The sequence below is a fragment of the Mustela nigripes genome, chromosome 5, assembly GCF_022355385.1.
Source record: "Mustela nigripes isolate SB6536 chromosome 5, MUSNIG.SB6536, whole genome shotgun sequence".
In the NCBI taxonomy this organism is placed as follows: Eukaryota; Metazoa; Chordata; class Mammalia; order Carnivora; family Mustelidae; genus Mustela; species Mustela nigripes.
The window spans coordinates 125,064,563-125,082,569 of record NC_081561.1 but is presented as its reverse complement, the minus strand read 5'-3'; the positions used below and the strand labels follow the sequence as shown (position 1 = coordinate 125,082,569).

Below are 18,007 nucleotides of genomic sequence, written 5' to 3'. Positions count from 1 at the left end.
CCAAATGGAAACTGCTATATCCAATTAAATTCTTTCTCTAGAATATTCTAATTAAGTATAACTCACAGTAATTTACCTTTCTTGTATCTTTTCTCTGATTCTTCAGCTTGCTTTAAGGCCACCTCTTCTGATACAGTAATGTAAGCGTTTAGAAACTTGGTCTTCTTGATAAGAGAGAGACATTTTTGACAGAGCTCTGTTGGAGTAATTTGGCCTTGTTTCAGTGCTGCAGAAACCTGTAATGTATACAATTCAAAAACCTTTTACTGAGGCTGCAGAAGTCTCAAGTATTATACTGAGTGGGCAGGTAGAGTGGTGAAGTGTAAAATGTTGAAGTGATGCTTGGATTCAAAACCAAGATCTTGGGAGCATGGTGAGCGAGGGTAAGCACCCATCAGCTTGAGTGGGGGTACGGGGCACAGCAGTTGTGGTGGTTCTCCTCACCTGAGTGAAGGAATGTGTTTTTTTTTTTTTTAAAGATTTATTTATTTGACAGAGAGAGACACAGGAAGAGAGGGAACATAAGCAGGAGTGGGAGAGAGAAGCAGGCTTCCCACTGAGCAGGGAGCCCAAGGTGGTGCTAGATCCCAGGAACCTGGTATCATGACCTGAGCCGAAGGCAGATGCTTAACGACTGAGCCACCCAGGCATTCCAGGAATGTGCTGTTTTTAAGTCAGGTTTGCATCCCCAAGGGCAGGGGTTCAGGTGCCATGGCCTCTAGTAGGAGCAGAGGCTTGGCGCGGGTGGGACACGAATGGGGGTAGATTGTGCAGAGGGTGGCTTGGCCGGAACACAGGCAGTACAGAGTGAGAGCAACAGACCCGACAAGACCCTGCAGGACGTTATGGCTCCAAGTAAGATCTTTATATGTTACTGCAGAATTCGAGTAAGAGCCACTACAGATTGAGAAAAATGCTTATAAAATATGGGTTCAAAAAGCACACTAAAACCAAACTTCTCCGCCATCCTGTATTGGATGTGTTAGAAAGGCTGGTAAAGAAAGTGTTAGGATCAACTGCACCACAAGTGGCCAGAGTCTATATGTTTATAGTAAGTGAACCTTGAAGTGATGACTATTTAATACTTCCTGGAGGAAGTAATAGTAAGTGCTTACTAATTAGATAAAAGCAATGAATAATAAGTCAAAGATGACACCCAAGCTTTGCAGATTATCCAAAACTGAGTTGGATGAGATAAAGGGCTCAGGGAGAAGATGGATGGGGGTGGAGTACAATTTACTGAGTATTTACCAAGAGCCAGATACCGTTGCTTTACTTACATGCGTTACTACCTCACTTAACCTTAACACAACCACGTAAGTTGTCATCTTACTAACCCTCACTTTACAGATGCAGAAACTGGAGCTCAGAGAGGTTAGTGATCTGTCCGAAGCCACACAGTAGCACAGGGTAGAGGGAACGTTATAACACGTGCCCTTTCACCACCTCTCTGTGCCAGCACAAGCTCAGTTCCTCCTCTGAGCTGACTGCATCTCCAGGTGTCCTACATCCACCAAGCAACAGCAGTCTGCATTTGAGGGGAAAATCTGCCAGTCATCTGCTCTCGGCTGTTGAATAAATCATCAAAGCGGCGGTATTCTTAAGGCTGAGGGTTTTAGAGGAGCAAATCAGCGGGAACAGGAACGGAGAGGTCCCTTAAGGCTGATGTGCAAGAGAAGGAAAGCATGGCTGAGGGGCGGCTGGGGGGGGGGGGGACCCAAGAAGGGACGGGGCAGCTGAGGGATGCCACAGCCAAACTGTGGGAATGAAGAAAATTATGCCTCTCTTTCTTTCTTTGCCTCTCCCGAAGTTTCCTAATATCTACTATCCTCAGGCTGCCTTCTGACTTGCCAGCTGGTATAAGAATACAAGGGAAAGGCATTAACAGTTGTGGTTACAAGGGCAAGAAATGAGATTGTTCGGGAGCACTCATTTTAAATGGTGTTGATCTTCATTAGGACCATTCTTAGGAAATCCAGATTTGAGAAAGTCAGTAAGAGAATTGGAGCAGAGAAATGAAAACAAAGACGCTAACTAGCTAGAATGGCCTAAGCATAAGGAGTGTGAAATTGAACAGTGCAGCTTCCCTGGGGCAAAACTGAAGGTGGCAGAGCTGAATATAAGATGAAATCAACTCTAAAAGTTTTTGTTAAACCAGACTCGCTCTCCCTGACTTCTTTTCTCTAATGGAAAGTAGGCTTTTCCTTGAGCGCCCTGCTTCTCTGGGAGCTTTCTCAAGCGATGACTGTTTTAGCTTCCAGGCACCAAGGAGCAGAGTTGAGTGGGGGAAGGGAGCATGTGCATCCTCCTCACTCCGCAGTGCCTTCCTCTTCCCCCCTTCATTCAGAAACGCCAGCTCAGCTGAAGGACAGGCCTTGGAGGAGCTTAGATCACTCTCCCTGGGGTGTGAATCCACCTTCTCCCAGTACTCCTTTTCATTCATTGAGGATTTTCCCACTTAGCTCTCTTTGATCTTTACAGTGGCTCCTGCTGTTATTCTGGTTGATTTCAGACTTCAGGTAATGTACACTGACACCTGGCCTCTCAGTTCTTGATGTCATTTTGGGCAAACTTTTCCTTCACCTTGCCCCAGTTACCAACTCAGCTCAGACTGCGTCATAAACAGTATCTCTATGACCTCCAAAACCCATTTGAGCTATCCCACAGCTGCTATCCATTCAGCTCATTTGCTCCACCACCCACACAGCCAAGAAAAAAATGGGGACCTCAGTCCTACCACTGCAAAGAAACAGACTCTGCCAGCAACTGATGAGACTGAAAGGGGACCCTGAGCTTCAGATGAAACCACAGACTTGGCTGACCCCTTGACTTCAGCCTTGTGAGACTCCTGTGAGCAGAGAACCCAGCTATGCCATTTCTGGACGCCTGACCCACAAAACTGTAAGATGAGAATAGGATTATCTTAGGCCAAAAAGTTTATATTAATTTGTTAGGCACCAAGGGAAAAATAATACAGCTTCTTAGAAAAAATAAGAAATCTTCCTCAGGAGCCACTCTTCTTAGAAACTAGGGGAAAAGATAAGTGTAAATACATATAATTTAGTCCATTTGTCCCTATAACAAAATTAATGTCAATAAAGGCACTTAATTATGATCCTAGACTATCCTAGGTGCTTTATATTTCTTTCTTTCTTTTTTTTTTAAGATTTTATTTGACAGATAAGAGATCACAAGTAGGCAGAGAGGCAGGCAGGGTGGGGGTGGGGTGGCGGAGAAGCACACTCCCCGCTGAGCAAAGAGCTCTATGTGGGGCTCCATCCCAGGACCCTGGGATCATGCCCTGAGCTGAAGGCAGAGGCTTTAACCCACTGAGGCACCCAGGTGCCCCATATATTTCTTTCTTTTTTTTTTTTTTTTTAAGATTTTTAAAATTTTATTTTAATTCCAATATATTTAGCATCGTGTTCTGTTAGTTTCAAGTGTACAATATAGTGTCTGAACAATTCCATACAATACCTGGTGCTCATCAGAGCAAGTGCCCTCCTTAATCCCCATCATCTAGTTCAACCATCCCCCCCACCCACCGATGCTTTACATTTCATTTAATCTTTATATCCACTAGGAGGGGTTGGTATTATTATTTTCTTTTTATAGATAAAAACTCAAGTTCCTGCATGAGGTCACAAAGCTAGAAAGTAGCCAAGTTGCTATGATTCAACCAAGGACTGTTCCTGTTTCCAAACTATTGAGTTTACAGAGAGCATCAGAAGTTGTTCTTCTGGTTGGTTTCAGACTTCACGTAATGTAGACACCTGGCCTCTCAGTTCTTGACCTCATTTCAGGCAAACTTTTCCTTCACCCCCCCCCCCTTTTTTTTTAAAGAACCATCTTTTAAAAAGAATTGTCTTGATAAATGCTGAAGGTATAGGAGAGCCCTTGAGGCCTGAGTATCCAGCTGACAGGTACCCGTGCACACACTCCATTCTCGCTTTTGTCTCCAATGTTTCAAGAAATTGCATCAGGATGACTAGCAACCCCACATTCCTAAATCCAGCAGTCATTGCTCAGTCCTCGCCTTACAAGTACTTCTCTGCAGCATTCAACTTCAGAGAGCACTCTCCTCTGGAAGCTTTTCACTTGTGTTTCACGACACCAAGACCTGGTTTCCCTCTTGCCTTACTGATCATTCCTTCACCTCTCTTTTGCTGGCTCTGCTTCCTCTTGCTGACCTCTAAATGTTGGAAAGTTTTAGGTCTTCTTCTGTTTTTGTACTCAATTCCCTGGCTGTTCTTATCTGGCCACATACTTTTATTATAGTCTATACTCTGGCCAATTTATATCTTCATATCTCACTGCTTTTCTGATCTCCAAATTCCTAGATATCCACCTGCTTAACTGACATCTTCGCTTGGATAGCTAGTAGGCGTCTCCAAATTAACATGCCCAGAACAGAAGTCTTGATTAACTCTTCTCTTTCCAAATATGCTTCCTAAGAGCCTCTCCTGTATGGGGGTCCTCAAAAAACTAAAAATAGAACTATCACATGATCCAGCAATTCCAATTCTGTCTGTGTTTTCAGTTGAAATGCAAACACTAATTCGAAAAGATACTGCACTCTTATGTTCATTGATGGACGGAATGGCTAAGGGAGATGTGGTATATAATAGTGGAATATTAGCCATAAAAAGAATGAAATCTTGCCATTTGTGACAACATGATGGATCTTGAGAGTATAATGCTAAGTGGAACAAGTCAGAAAAAGACAAATACTTTATGATTTCACTTATTTGTGGAATCTAAAAAACAAAACTCATAGATGCTGAGAACAGATTGATGGATGCACAAAATGGGAGAAGGTACGAGAGGCACAGACTTCCAGTCATAAGAGAAATGTCATGGGGATATAATGTACAATATGGTGACCAGAGTCAATAATACTGTTCCGTACATTATGTAAACTTTATATGGTGACAGGGAAAAGCTAGACTTATTGTGATCATTTTGCAGTGTATACAAATACCAAAACATTATGTTGTACAGCTGCAACTAATATAATGTTCTATGTCAATTATATCTTAATTAAAAGAAAAAAGTGGGGGGACAAAAACCTTTTCCCCATCTTGATGTTACCATTTTTCCAACTGCCCAGGCCAAAAATCTAACCATCCTCCTTCATTCTTCTTTTTCCCTCATCAGCAAGCCCTAACTTAAAAAAACAATCCAATTTCACATCACCTCTAGGGCCATCCCATCTCTGCTACCATCATCTCTTGCCTTCTAACTTACCTTCCTGCTTCCTCACTTGCTTTCCTATAGACCACATTTTTAGGAATAACTGGAGGAACTTTTTAAATTTTAAATCAGATCATATCCCCATACTCAGAACTTTCCAGAGGCTTCCCATTACACTTAGAATAAATCCACACTCCTCAGCACGGCCTCAAGTTTTCCATGATCTGCTCCGGTTCATCTTTCTGAACTCATCTTCCACTCTTCTCTTCATTCTCCTTTCTCTGGGTGTGCTGGCCTTCTTGCCATTCCTGAATAGGTCAAGCTTGCTCTTGCTTCAGACTCTTTGCACTTACTGTTCCCTCTGCCTGGAATACTATTCTCCCAGGCCTTCCCCTTCATATCCTTTAGATCACTTAAACATACTGTCAGAAAAACTTTTCCTGGCTCCCTGCTCTAGTTCTCACACTGTAGCCTGCTTAATCAATCTTCAGTACTTACATTACCTGTGATTATATTATTTACTTAAAAAAAACTTCTTTAATGCCTGTTTCCCCACAAAAATGCAGGCTTCATGAGGACAGGAACTTCTGTTTGTCTTCATGTTCATTCTGTGTCTGGAACACAGAGGTGCTCACTAAATGTTAGTTGAATGAATGAATAACTGAGTTGTTTAAAATTTGGAATCTGTTTTCCCATAGAACAATAATTAAGTGTTCTTAGATAGACCTCCACCAAGCCTATTGAATATATATTAATAACTTAAGGATTAATATTAGCCTGGTGTCTGGCTCCTGGAAACACTGGGGTTATGCCATAAAAGAGGAAGGTGAAGGTGAGACTCCTCCTCTATCCTGAATGTACCTGCATAAAACTCAAGAAATAGGACTTTTACCTCCTATTTGGCATGTTACCTCCTTTTAGTGCTTCCTTCCCAGCCTCCTCTGCTACTCTAGGCTCACGTAGGTCCCCAACATTGCCTCAAAACTCTACAGTTTCTCCCCAGCAAATTCTCCCCTTCTTCAAATTGACTGTATCAACTAGAGTGTGATGGAGATAAATTTTTATTAAACTACTGTAATTCACAACAATGGGAATGAACTGACCCTCCAAGACGTCTTTATATATTTAAAAGAAAACGTGTACTAAATTAATTAACCTCTAATTGGTAGAATATGAGCAACGGTACAATGACGTGGGGGAAAAATACAGAGAGGAGAGAAGATATTTTTTGGGCTGGGAAAACGTCTACCAAATAATGTTTTGTGCACCTTGGGTCAGCTCTCCTGATTTTTTTTTTCCCCCTGGAGGCAAAAGTTGTTTCTCACAGGAGCTCACTCAACAACATCAGAAAGGGGTGGCACAAAAAAGGGAGTGCTGAAGGGGGAAAGGGCAGAAAAAGGACATACTGTATTTTTATAGGTTGCATTTCACTTTAAAACAATTTTTTAAAAGAACAAATTGGATTCTTTAGTAGAGGACTTTACTGTACATAAATATGTAGCAGAGCCAGAAGCCATATTATGATGGTAAAATACTAATGTATTGTTAAATAGTATTAACTAAATACTATTTATTATTAAATGCCTGACAATTTTAAGTTATAATAATTTATAGTTTTCTAAAAGGATACCAAAAGAGGGTTAGGGTGTTGAAGATTTCCCAGGTGAAGATAAGATAGGAAGATGGAAGGCAGGGTAGGTCCTCAACCTCTACTTAGCAGAATTGCCTGGAACTCTGGTTAACCATATACTCCAGTCCTCAAATCACAGAGCTGCCAAAGTGGGACACAGCTGTGGTTTTAACGAGAGCCAGACGCGATTCTTATAACAGCGGGCCTGCAGACAGTTCTCCAGATTGAGAGATATGGGCCAGAAAGCAAGGAGACATGAACTGAAGCCTTAACAGCAGAGTAAGTTAAGAAAATTTACAGACACAAATTCAAAACAGAATTAACAGGGTTTGATGATTTACTGGATATGACAGATGAGAAAGAACGTAAGGGCAACTGGGATAAGGGTTGTGCTACTAAATAGAGAATATTAAGAATTCAGAAATCAGGTTTTTGTTTGTTAAGATGGAAACTGAGAGATAAGAAAGTGGTCCTGTTACAATGCTGAAGTCAACTTTGGTTAAATTCCGTGGAGATGATTATGGGGTATTTAGAAGAGATGTCCAGAGGGCATTTACAAATATTAGCCTAGAGTTTAAAAATTATATCTAGGCTATGAAGGCACAGGTGAGGGAATCTTTGGTATCTTTGGTATAGTTGAAGTTTAGAGAATATATCAAGGCAGGAGAAACTAAAAATTACTCGTCTGTATTTTGCAAAGTACAGATTTGCTGAGTTTCTTAGCGAGAACTGCATCAGATGAATGCAGGGGACAGAAGGAGACTGAAGTGGACTGGCGGAGCCCAGTCTGAGGGGCCATCCATCAGGGGTCTGACCGCAGCCTTAGCAAACATCTAATTGATAGAAACCTGTGTACGCTTCCACCGCTCTGCGTCAGGCTCCCTTGCTGAAGTCCTAACTCCAGAATGGGTAGAGGGAGGACAGCTGAACGCCCCAAAGATCTGAAGCCCCCACCCAGTTCCAGGAAAGGAGACGGCGAGGCTGACCAAGATGCAGGTCAGACCCCGGGTCTCCTTGTCCACGGACTCCGAGGATCTTTCTGACCTCCCTGGGCTCTCAGTAGCCAGTTCCACTCACTTCTCGGAGGGTCCGGCCCAGCATGGTCCTCGTGCCCAGCCTGCTGCCACAAGGCCCAGGTGACAAATTGTAGCAAGAGGTCAACACCCGCGCCGGGGATTACATGGGCGCAGCCATCTTGAATCGTCCCTGCACCTTTCAACACCAAGTACTTAGATTGGTCGAATTGTTGCTCGGGGAAATGATCTTTGCTCGCGATTGGTTGGCGCCGCAAAGCAACTCTTGGAGCGAAGGAGAGCGGGTCGTAAGGAGACTCCGGCTAGGGTCTCGGAGGGAGTCAAGGAGGTTCTGATATTCTGTGGCGTCTGGTTCGCGAGCGGAGTTCGCTTGTTCTGCCGGGGGCTTCCCGGACAGGGCTGGATTCTAGGGGTTTTGTTCTTGCTTTTCAAAGGGGAGAGGGTGTAAGGAAAGAAGAATGGACAGAATATTGGCCGGAACGTTAATTGGGGCTTTTCGGATGGGAAGAGCAGAATAATTCTATATTCTTCTTCCTTCATTTGCTCCATTAGTTAGGCTGACTTCATTTTTGAATTCTCAACTTTGAAATCGGCCAGTGTGTTTGGCAGAATTTGACCTAATTCAAGGGTTAGAGTTCTATCCCACTTAAATGCATTTTAATTAGGGCACGCAATTCAACGGGTGTTTGCAATGGAATTTCTGAAAACCTGTGTGCTTAGAAGAAATGCATGTAACGCGGTTTGCTTCTGGAGAAGCCGCGCGGTACAAAAGCTTTCAGTTAGAAAGATTAGTACTACCTCTCCAAGGAGTACTGTCATGCCCGCCTGGGTGATAGATAAATACGGGAAGAATGAAGTGCTTCGATTTACTCAGAACATGATGATACCGGTCATACACTATCCAAATGAAGTTATTATCAAAGTTCACGCTGCAAGTGTGAATCCTATAGATGTTAATATGAGAAGTAAGTTTTCGAAAGACATTTCTCCTTACCTTTCTTTCTTTTCTTTTTTAATTCAGAGTTTCATCAGGGATCAGTTTTTAAAAATCAGTTGTTATCTGACTGCACTTTATAGTTTAGGTGTTTGACAGTATCTCAGATAATCCTTCTCAGGTTTTTGAAATTGCAGTGTTCATGGTATACTTTAGTCTTTTGCGAAATATAAGCAAATACACCTTTGGAAATGTTTCCTTAAAATATAAATCGGAATTTGAGTTAATTTGGGTTCCACAGCTAACTTTTTGTATGTTCTCCTGGGAACTTGGTGGTATTCTGGGGGCCATTGCGGGTTTTGGAGGTTAACGATTATGTTTTCACATCAGTTCAGAATTTGCATTTTTTATGAATAATTGCTCTCCCACTATTCACATTTTTATTTATTGCTGCATTGGGCAAAGCAGGACAGATGCCAGATATGATAGGGCATAGTACTTTCCTCATTCCTGCTGTTGCATTTTTGCCTTACACAGTTAAAATGCCCTTTCCTGTGTGCTTCATCTTAAATGGGAATGTCACCATCCCTAAATCAGGATAGAATTATAAAATGGTATGAAGGGGTACCTGGGTGGCTCTTAATTTCTGCTGGGGAATATTGACAAAGCTTGGAGAGCACTATATTCCTTAAAAATTTTTACACCATGTAATTAGTATAGTGCTGAAAAGATTGATTACTATTTGTGAATTTAACTTTGGGGAAAATAATGACAAAAATATTCCTCACCCATATCTTCTGAAAAATTTTTAAAAAATCTCTTGGAGTGATTCGTTAGTTAAACTCCCATGTTATAAAAAAAAATAAATAAGCTGCCATATGCAGTTTAACCATAGGTCTGTGTTTTGAAGACCTTGCATGTAACTTAGAGTTTTTATCCGATTGCCTTTTAACAGTTACTGTATGTGAACTATGTGTGATTAAATGTCTTGGTTTATATAAAGCAATTATAAAATTAGAATTAATGATAGAATGAATCATTTTGTGAAATTTATGGAGAAGTGTTGAGACTGGCATTTTCTCATTTTTCCTCCTATTTTCCAGGAGCTATATGATGATTAGGATGTCAATTCTCATTTTTTGATCATGAGATCTCTTCAACCTCTTAATAATTACAATGGGCTTTTGTTTGTGTGAGTTACATCTATCGATATTTGGCTTATTAGAAATTAGAAGAGCAAATTTAAAATTTTTACTCATTTAAAAATACAGTAAACTCCTTTGGTATTAACATTACAAAATTAGATAGAATTATAAAATGATATGAAGGGGCTCCTGGGTGGCTCAGCCAGTTAGGCAACCAACTCTTGATTTCGGCTCAGGTCATGATCTCAGAGTCCTGGGACAGGGCCCCACATGGAGTTCTGCGCTCAGCCGGTAGTCTGCTTAAGGATTCTCTCTCTTCCTTTCCCTCTTCTCTGAGTGTGTATGTCCTCTCTCTCTCTCTTTCAAATAATTAAATAAATTTCTTTTTAAAAAATGACATAAAAATGAGAGGCAACTACATAGGTGAAGCATTGAAACAGGTAGTAGTTGGTAGAGCATAGGACCTACTTCAAAGTGCTTACTATGAAAAATAGCTATGTTCCAAAATAAGCAAAAAAGTTTAGTGAGAAGAGTATCATTGTTTTATACTTTTGCATATCTCTTTGCTCTCTGATTTATAAGACAGATGGATTTCCATGAACTTCTGTGTTCAATCTATTGCAATGTATTATCTGAAGTTAGTGAAGAAAATCCAGCCTCGTACAGATTGTTGAAAAGAAAGGACATCAGGGTGCCCGGGTGGCTCAGTTGTTTAAGCAACTGCCTTTGGCTCAGGACATGATCTCAGGGTCCTGGGATTGGCCCCCGAATCGGGCTCCTTGCTCAGCAGGGAGTCTGCTTCTTCCTCTCCCTCTGTGGTCTCTGGCTCTGACTCTTGCTCTCTCTCAGGTAAATAAAATCTTAAACAAACAGAAAAAACCTCTTAGGCTTCTCAGAAAGATATTGGGGATGTAAAAACTAGGAGAACAGCTGGGTTAGGTCCAGTATCTCGGTCTTTAGGTTGTTCTGTTTGTTTTTTAAGATTTTATTTTTAAGTAATCTCTACACCCAACACAGGGCTTGAACTCATGACCCTGGTGATCAAGGGTTGCATGCTCTACCACCTGAGCCAGCCAGGCACTCCCTTGGTCTTTAGATCTTTTGACTTCAGTTGTTAATGTTACTCTTTTTAGCTTAGTGACTGTGACTAGACCTGGGCTGTCCAATATGGTAGCCACTAGTCCCAGGTGAGTGTCAAGCAACTGAAATGTGGCTAGTTTGAATTGAGATGTTAGTATAAAATACACACTGGATTTCAAACACTTAGTTTTAAAAAAAAGAATGTAAAAGATCTCATTAATTTATATTGATTACACATTGACCTGATACTATTTTGAATATATTAAATGAAATATTAAGATAAATTTTATTCTTCTTTAATGGCTACTAGGAAAGTTAAAATGACATATGTGGCTTGCATTATATTTCTGTTGGACTGTGCCAGTCTAGACAGTGTGAGGAATACCTATTATACACAGCTTTTTGTGGAAGGAGTTTGAGGAAAGACTTGGATTCTTAAAGGGCTTATAGCTAGACAACTCCCCATTAATGTGGACTTTTTCTGTCATTTAAAAAAAAGAGATTTATTTAATTATTTGAGAGAGAGAGGACATCCCTATTAAGGATGAATTGAAATGACTTTACTCTTATTGTCCCATGAAATCCATATTTATGTTCTTTTTCTTTGCTCTGAAGTAAGACGTGCTACTACTAGTTGGGTATAGTGTTTTACTTTATTCACTTACATTAGGTATGAAGATAATTTAGTTTTTATAGCTTATGTCTTAAGCATTAGGTTTATACCCAATGATCAGTATATTTTTTCATCTCCTTTGACTGTAAATCCTTCGGAGGTGGATCCCACAGTCTACCAACCACTACCCGTTTCAGTGCTTCACAATGCAGTTGTCATTCAGTCTTTATTTTTGTGTCCTTTTAAAATTTTTGTTCTAACTTAAGATTGCAAACTAAAATTAGTGGCGTTTTCACCTTGAGTAATTTGTACATTTTGTCTTCTTTGAGATCTGTTAACTTTTAATTTCTTTGAATGCACAGGCACAATTTGTTTGGTGTACGTTTTCATTTCAGTAGGATGCCTGGATCTCGACTTTCTTGGCTGCTATTTAACAATGTAATATCGTGATGCATTTACTTTCATGTGGTGTTCTTGAGACATCTTAGTTTTTTATAACTTAACCGAGTTCTATTATTTGTAAGTTATCATATTTCCTGCTCATGAGTCTTTTTTGTGGAGGATGTGTGATTGTTGTTACAGAAGATACCTGAAATGGTAGCTTGCAGAGATAAAATACTGAGTAGAAGATTATAAACTGGGGCACCTCGGTGGCTCAGTGGGTTAAGTCTCTGTCTTTGGCTCAGGTCATGATCCCAGAGTCGTGGAATTGAGCCCCGCATCGGGCTCTCTGCTCATCGGGGAGCCTGCTTCCTCCTCTCTCTTTGCCTGCCTGTCTGCCTACTTGTGATTTCTCTCTCTCTCTCTTTCTCTCTGTGTCAAATAAATAAATAAATAAATAAATAAAAAGATTTGGGGGAAAAAAAGATTATAAACTGTAGGAAGCAGTTCTTTCTCTTAACAAAAACGTAAGGAGCTATGAAGCCAGGGTGTTTTTCTGGAGGTAGCCACTATTATTGGGCGTAAAATCATAAATCATGTAAATGGCTAAATAAATGAATAATCTTAAAAGAGGAAAAATACATAGCCAACAGCATCCTACCGACAATGTTGGATTTCTTTAGATGGGATTAAAGTCTCCGAAATTGATGACCTTAGGATTTTCCAAATCATCCCAACTCTGAGCCAGTTAAAACTGGCAACCTCTAATGAAGGGATGAAGCTCCTACGAGCCCCCATTTATTTCTGTTCCTGAGTAGGTCCTTGCTAGCAGCTGCTTTCTGGATTTGGGGCTTGTTTGGCTGGTCCCAGTAAGGCAGGGCTACTCCATTAACAGGGAAAACTTGAGTAAACTTGTCCTGCAGACTCTGCACCTCAGAAAGGACTGAAGCCTTTTCTGTAGCTCCACTCTGCCATGTCTAAATACCCACTTTTTTGCTCATACCACGTAGGAATTTCAGCAAGTGATTGTGTAATCGTGTTTTAGTTATGGAAAAGGAATATAAAACAGGAAAAGTGAAATGTGACTTCGGTGAGTATTACATGTGAAGTTGTTTTCCTTCCCGCTAAGGGGAGGTGCACGCCTAACTAGCCAGATGGCAAATACGTAATATTGGCATGATGGCCATCAGCTTAGATTTTCTGGGACTATCCCAACTTTTCAAACACTCTCTACCATGTGTCTTGATTTTTTTTTTTTATTAGAAAAACAACTTCTAACAATCCCCCCACCTGTCCTCTCCCCCTGTATCCGCTCCCCTTCCCTCCCGCTATATGGATTAACTTTCTTGTTCCTACCTAAGGCCAACCCTCCGTGTGGGTTCCTGATTCCATCCCCTTCCGTCAGCTCAGGAGCACTGTTGGAGAAGTTCTTTTCTGCATCATCATTCTTTCCTTTCTCCTGGACCATTCCCATTAGCACACAGACTTGCTGTTATTTCTCCCCTCTTGAGTCGGGGGGAGACACTCAGAAATCCTTTCCCCGTCTTACCTGTGCCCCTCCAGTTGCTATTTCCATTTCTGTGCTTCCCGTCATAGCAAAAACTGCTTGAGAGAGTTGAGTGGTCTCAGGTCTCCAGTTCTCTCTTTCCCGTTCTCTTTCTAGCGCCCCAGGCCACAGCAACAGCTCACAAGGTCACCAAAGACCTCTGTGTTGTTGGAACAGATGTTTGGTTTGGTTTTTTTAATAAACATACGGCAGCTTTTGACCTCATCTGAAAAGCTGTTCTACCTGTCAGCATTTGACTTTTTTTTTTTTCCTTAAGATCTGTTTATTTTTAGAGACAGTCCATGAGCAGGTGTAGGGGGTAGGGGCAGAGGGAGAGGGAGAGAGAATTTCACACAGACTTCCTGCTGAGTGCAGAGTCCAAGGTGGGCTCCATCTCACCACTCTGAGATAGGCTGGGAGTAGAAACCAAGAGTTGGAGGCTTAACAGACCAACCCAGGAGCCCCAGCATTTGACTTCTTGAAATGACCTTCTTCCCTTGCCCTGTGGGACCGCTCTTCACTGGTCAGGCCTCCGTTTCCTTTGCTGGTTTTTCGTTATCTTTAAGATCTAAAGTGCTACCTTTATGGGTGTGTTGGGGGGGAAAGGGGAAACTCACGGAGTGGTTTAGTGATTTCAGAACATAAATTGTGGTACATGACATGAGAAAGGTGGAAAGAGTGCTTATCTTGGAGTGTCTCACCTAGCAGAAATGGTCTCAGAGAAATGTCAAGTGGAAGAGGCTATGGCAGATAATTTTGTGTCCTAGAAAAGTCATTTTTATATGTTGAAGCTTTGTAATAAACTACTTTTATTTGAAACAAAAAAGTTATGATTAGACTGTCTTCAGGTCTACTTAACTGTTATTTATGTAAATATTTTTAAAAATATGTATAATAAAGCAGTTAACTTGACATATCAGAATAGAGGTAGCAAATGGTTTGTTTTTTTTCTCCCACTCACTAATATATGCACTTATTTCAGAGATGTTCTAGAAGCATTTTGGGAGATATGGGGAACATTCTTCTTAGACCGATGTTAGGCATGGGTATAGTATTTGATACTATTTGTTGACTTCAAACAGCTTTATCATTTATCTTTTTCACTAGACTTGGCACCAAACAATTTTGTTGTTTAAAAGTTCATGAATGAGGGCGCCTGGGTGGCTCAGTGAGTTAAAGCCTCTGCCTTCGGCTCAGGTCATGATCCCAGGGTCCTGGGATAGAGACCCACATAGGGCTCTCTGCTCAGCAAGAAGCCTGCTTTCTGCCCTCTCTCTCTCTGCCTGCTTCTCTGCCTACTTGTGAACTCTGTCAAATAAATAAATAAAATCTTAAAAAAAAAAAAGAATCAATTATTCAAATAATGGATTTTTTAAAAAAGTTCATGAATGAATAAAAGAAACCATTTTCAAAGACTAAAATTATATAAGGAAATACCAAAAGGTCTGAAGGCAACTTCAGAATTGGAATTTCAAAAACATTTTGATTAGTGGTAGCTTTAGTTGAAAATGGTTATAACCTTCCAAGTAATTTTCTTTGGAAAGAACAACATCCCTTGTTTTTGTGGGTTCAAGTGTGATGATAAAAAAAATTGTGAGGTTGATTATTTTATAATCTACATCTTGAGGATAGAATCTGGCATGTAACTCTCTAGTGGTTTTTAAATAATTTCATTGTTTTGGAGGAAACCGATAAATTGTATTTCACAGGTGGTTATGGGGCTACGGCTTTAAATATAAAACGTGATCCTTTACATATTAAAACCAAAGGAGAAGAATTTCCCCTGACTCTGGGTCGGGATGTCTCTGGTGTGGTGATGGAATGTGGACTTGATGTGAGGTACTTCAAGCCAGGAGATGAGGTGAGTTAACTCCTTTTCCAAATATGCAGATTTCATTTTGTTGCTTTTGGAAGTAAATGTATCCTTGACCTTTTAAGGCTAGAACCTTCATTTTCTTTGTTCTGTTTTTACAATTTTCACTAACTATTCCAAAAGAGCTTGACCATACTTGAACTTTTTAAAATCCAGTGTTTAAGAATTTCAAGACTTTAAAATATGTAGGACTGGGATTTTTTTTTTTTCCCTTGAAGTCTTTAAACGACAATTTCTACCTTATGGGTTAGATGGTTTTAAAATAGCTAAAGTTTGGTATAATCACCTGTCACTTGTCACTTTGAACTTTTATACCAAGAAATTAAAGTTGAGCTCATAATGATAGCTAACACTGTTCTAGTTGCTTGTCATAAAAGAACACATTTAAAGCTTATGAAGTAAGTACAGTTAGGCACAGTTTACAAGATGAGGAAGCCAAGCTGTAGAAAGTGTTGGAGCCAGGATTCAAGCCCCAGAGACTGGGCTCTTACCAGTATTCTAAGTTGTCCGTAAATACGGTGGATTTATTAGCATCTGCTTCCAATGTGGTTTGAGTTGGCAAATTCAAAATCCTGCTAAGTACTACATTTATATTAAGTGAAAATAACTCTTTGGCCTGGCCTGTTGCTGACTTGTGCTTTTTTGCAGGGTGGGGTCTGTGTCGGGGTCTGTGTCGGGGAAAGCCCTCATGCTGAGCTTCAGTCAGAAAATATGTTTCTAATGAAGTTGTGTGTTTCAGGTCTGGGCTGCAGTTCCTCCCTGGAAACAAGGCACCCTGTCAGAGTTTGTTGTAGTCAGTGGGAATGAGGTAACTCCCCAACTCTGTGCCGAAATGCCATTAGAAAGTATAAACAAAGACTGACAGATATCTCTGAAATAACTGGTTGCTTTTCACATCAGGTTTGTGTTTTACGGGTAGTTTTGAAAGAGCTAAGATAGAGAATAGGAATTTTTGTAAGAGTAAAAAAAGTATTTGATGTCCTTTAGTAACACTGCCTGCCAAAGCGGCTCTTTGTCTCCCGGAGCAGGGATTTGGAGTGGGATCTAGAAACCCTGCTGTGTTTCTCAGTTTTACCCAGAACAAGCAGTTGAAACCAAATATACCAAATGGAGCATACCGGTTAATCATCAACAGAAGCATGAGAGTAGCAGGCTTTTTCAAATAACTTTAAAAAAATAGTCTCGTCAAGTATAGTCAGGTGGCCTGACAATTTGAATAGAGAGAAAGGGGTTAACAGTGAGGAAATTGGCTACAGAAGGGAGGGCAGGAAGTGAAAAAGGGATATTACTGAGATTAGAGAAAGTCTGGAAAGATTATCTTCCACTAAATGGGAGTGAAGGAAGCAGCGGATCTCAAAAACAAATTAGAATGTGTTTATGAGGGCTCAAGGTTTATTTGGATTTATTTCTGGGTATAGTCGGGACTAATGGGATTATTGAATGTGGTCTCTTTATGAAGAATTAAGCAGCTTTATCTGATAATGTAGCCTATAAAATATTACTGAACCTCTCTGAGGCAGGTTGAGTCATTCGGAGAATATTCCTTAGGGATAATCCTGGAGTATGCAGTAAATACTGAACCTGGCAGAATGTTATAGGCATATCTATGAAATCAGTGAAAGGAGTTGGATTCCTATGCAGATAAATATACTTAATTGCGTTTCTTCATAGGTTTGCTCGTCATTGCTTATTTTTAACTGTTGTCTCCAAATTCAGGTCTCTCTCAAGCCCAAATCACTCACTCATACTCAAGCTGCCTCTTTGCCGTATGTGGCTCTCACAGCCTGGTCTGCTATAAACAAGGTTGGCGGCCTGAATGACAAGAATTGCACAGGAAAACGGTAAGTATCAATTGTTGTCTCTGAACCTCCCTTCTTTTCTTCTGTTAAGTTATTCTCTTTCTTTGCAGTAGATCCGTGAGAAGAGTATTAAAATTCAGATCAGTTGCATGAGCAGAGGTGTGGTAACATTTAAAACAATCTCCAAAAAAAACTCCTATTTGTGTCAATTTGTACTTTTTTTTCTTTTTAAAGATTTATTTATTTTAGAGTGCCTGAATTAGGGGTGGGGGTGCAGAGGAAGAGGGGAAGAGAGAGAGAGCGAAGCATCTTCAAGCAGACTCCACACTGAACACAGAGCCTGACGTGGGGCTCGATCTCACAACCCGGGGATTATGACTTCAGGGGAAACCAAGAGTCAGATGCTTAACCAACTGAGCCACCCAGGTGCCCCCAGTTAGTACTCTCTTGACCTCATTGTGTTGACTTTAAGCCCAAGCAAATGGGAATTTTTAGATGGAAACATGTAGGGGAACTCCAGGAGTTGGAACTTGGTAAAATAATGCAAACGTCTGTATGTAAATTTCTGCCAAGAAGATCCGTTGCTTTGATTAGATTCTTAAAAAGGTTTAAGCGTCATCACCTTATATGTTTTGTAAGGTGTTTTTCCCCCTCTGCTAGGATTTGCTCTCTGACTCACAGATTTCTGTGAAGACCAGATATAAAAGGACTGCAAAACAATGATAAATATCCTTGAGTTCTCTTAGGCTTCCTGCTTGGCATCCTTTAGGTCAGTTTTT

The 18,007-nt window shown here is 40.6% G+C and overlaps 2 protein-coding genes across 5 annotated transcripts in view; one reads left to right on the top strand and one right to left on the bottom strand.

Annotated features, from left to right (window-relative positions):
* The window catches only part of QRSL1 (glutaminyl-tRNA amidotransferase subunit QRSL1), a 39,143-nt gene extending 31,099 nt beyond the window's left edge, over nucleotides 1–8,044 (bottom strand). For both annotated transcript variants that reach the window (XM_059401134.1, XM_059401133.1), the window contains exons 1-2: nucleotides 7,901–8,044; nucleotides 77–236 (exon numbers count right to left, since the gene is read on the bottom strand). In XM_059401134.1, the coding sequence (XP_059257117.1) occupies nucleotides 77–236; nucleotides 7,901–7,924 (184 nt within the window). In that variant the 5' untranslated portion in view covers nucleotides 7,925–8,044. The remainder of the gene's footprint in view (nucleotides 1–76; nucleotides 237–7,900) is intronic.
* Nucleotides 8,045–8,123: 79 nt separating this feature from the next.
* The window catches only part of RTN4IP1 (reticulon 4 interacting protein 1), a 43,884-nt gene continuing 34,000 nt past the window's right edge, over nucleotides 8,124–18,007 (top strand). For 2 of the 3 annotated variants that reach the window (XM_059401135.1, XM_059401136.1), the window contains exons 1-4: nucleotides 8,124–8,822; nucleotides 15,266–15,417; nucleotides 16,169–16,237; nucleotides 17,146–17,270. In XM_059401135.1, coding sequence (XP_059257118.1) covers nucleotides 8,549–8,822; nucleotides 15,266–15,417; nucleotides 16,169–16,237; nucleotides 17,146–17,270 — 620 coding nt within the window. In that variant the 5' untranslated portion in view covers nucleotides 8,124–8,548. The remainder of the gene's footprint in view (nucleotides 8,823–15,265; nucleotides 15,418–16,168; nucleotides 16,238–17,145; nucleotides 17,271–18,007) is intronic. The other variant, XM_059401137.1, reaches the window with a different exon arrangement.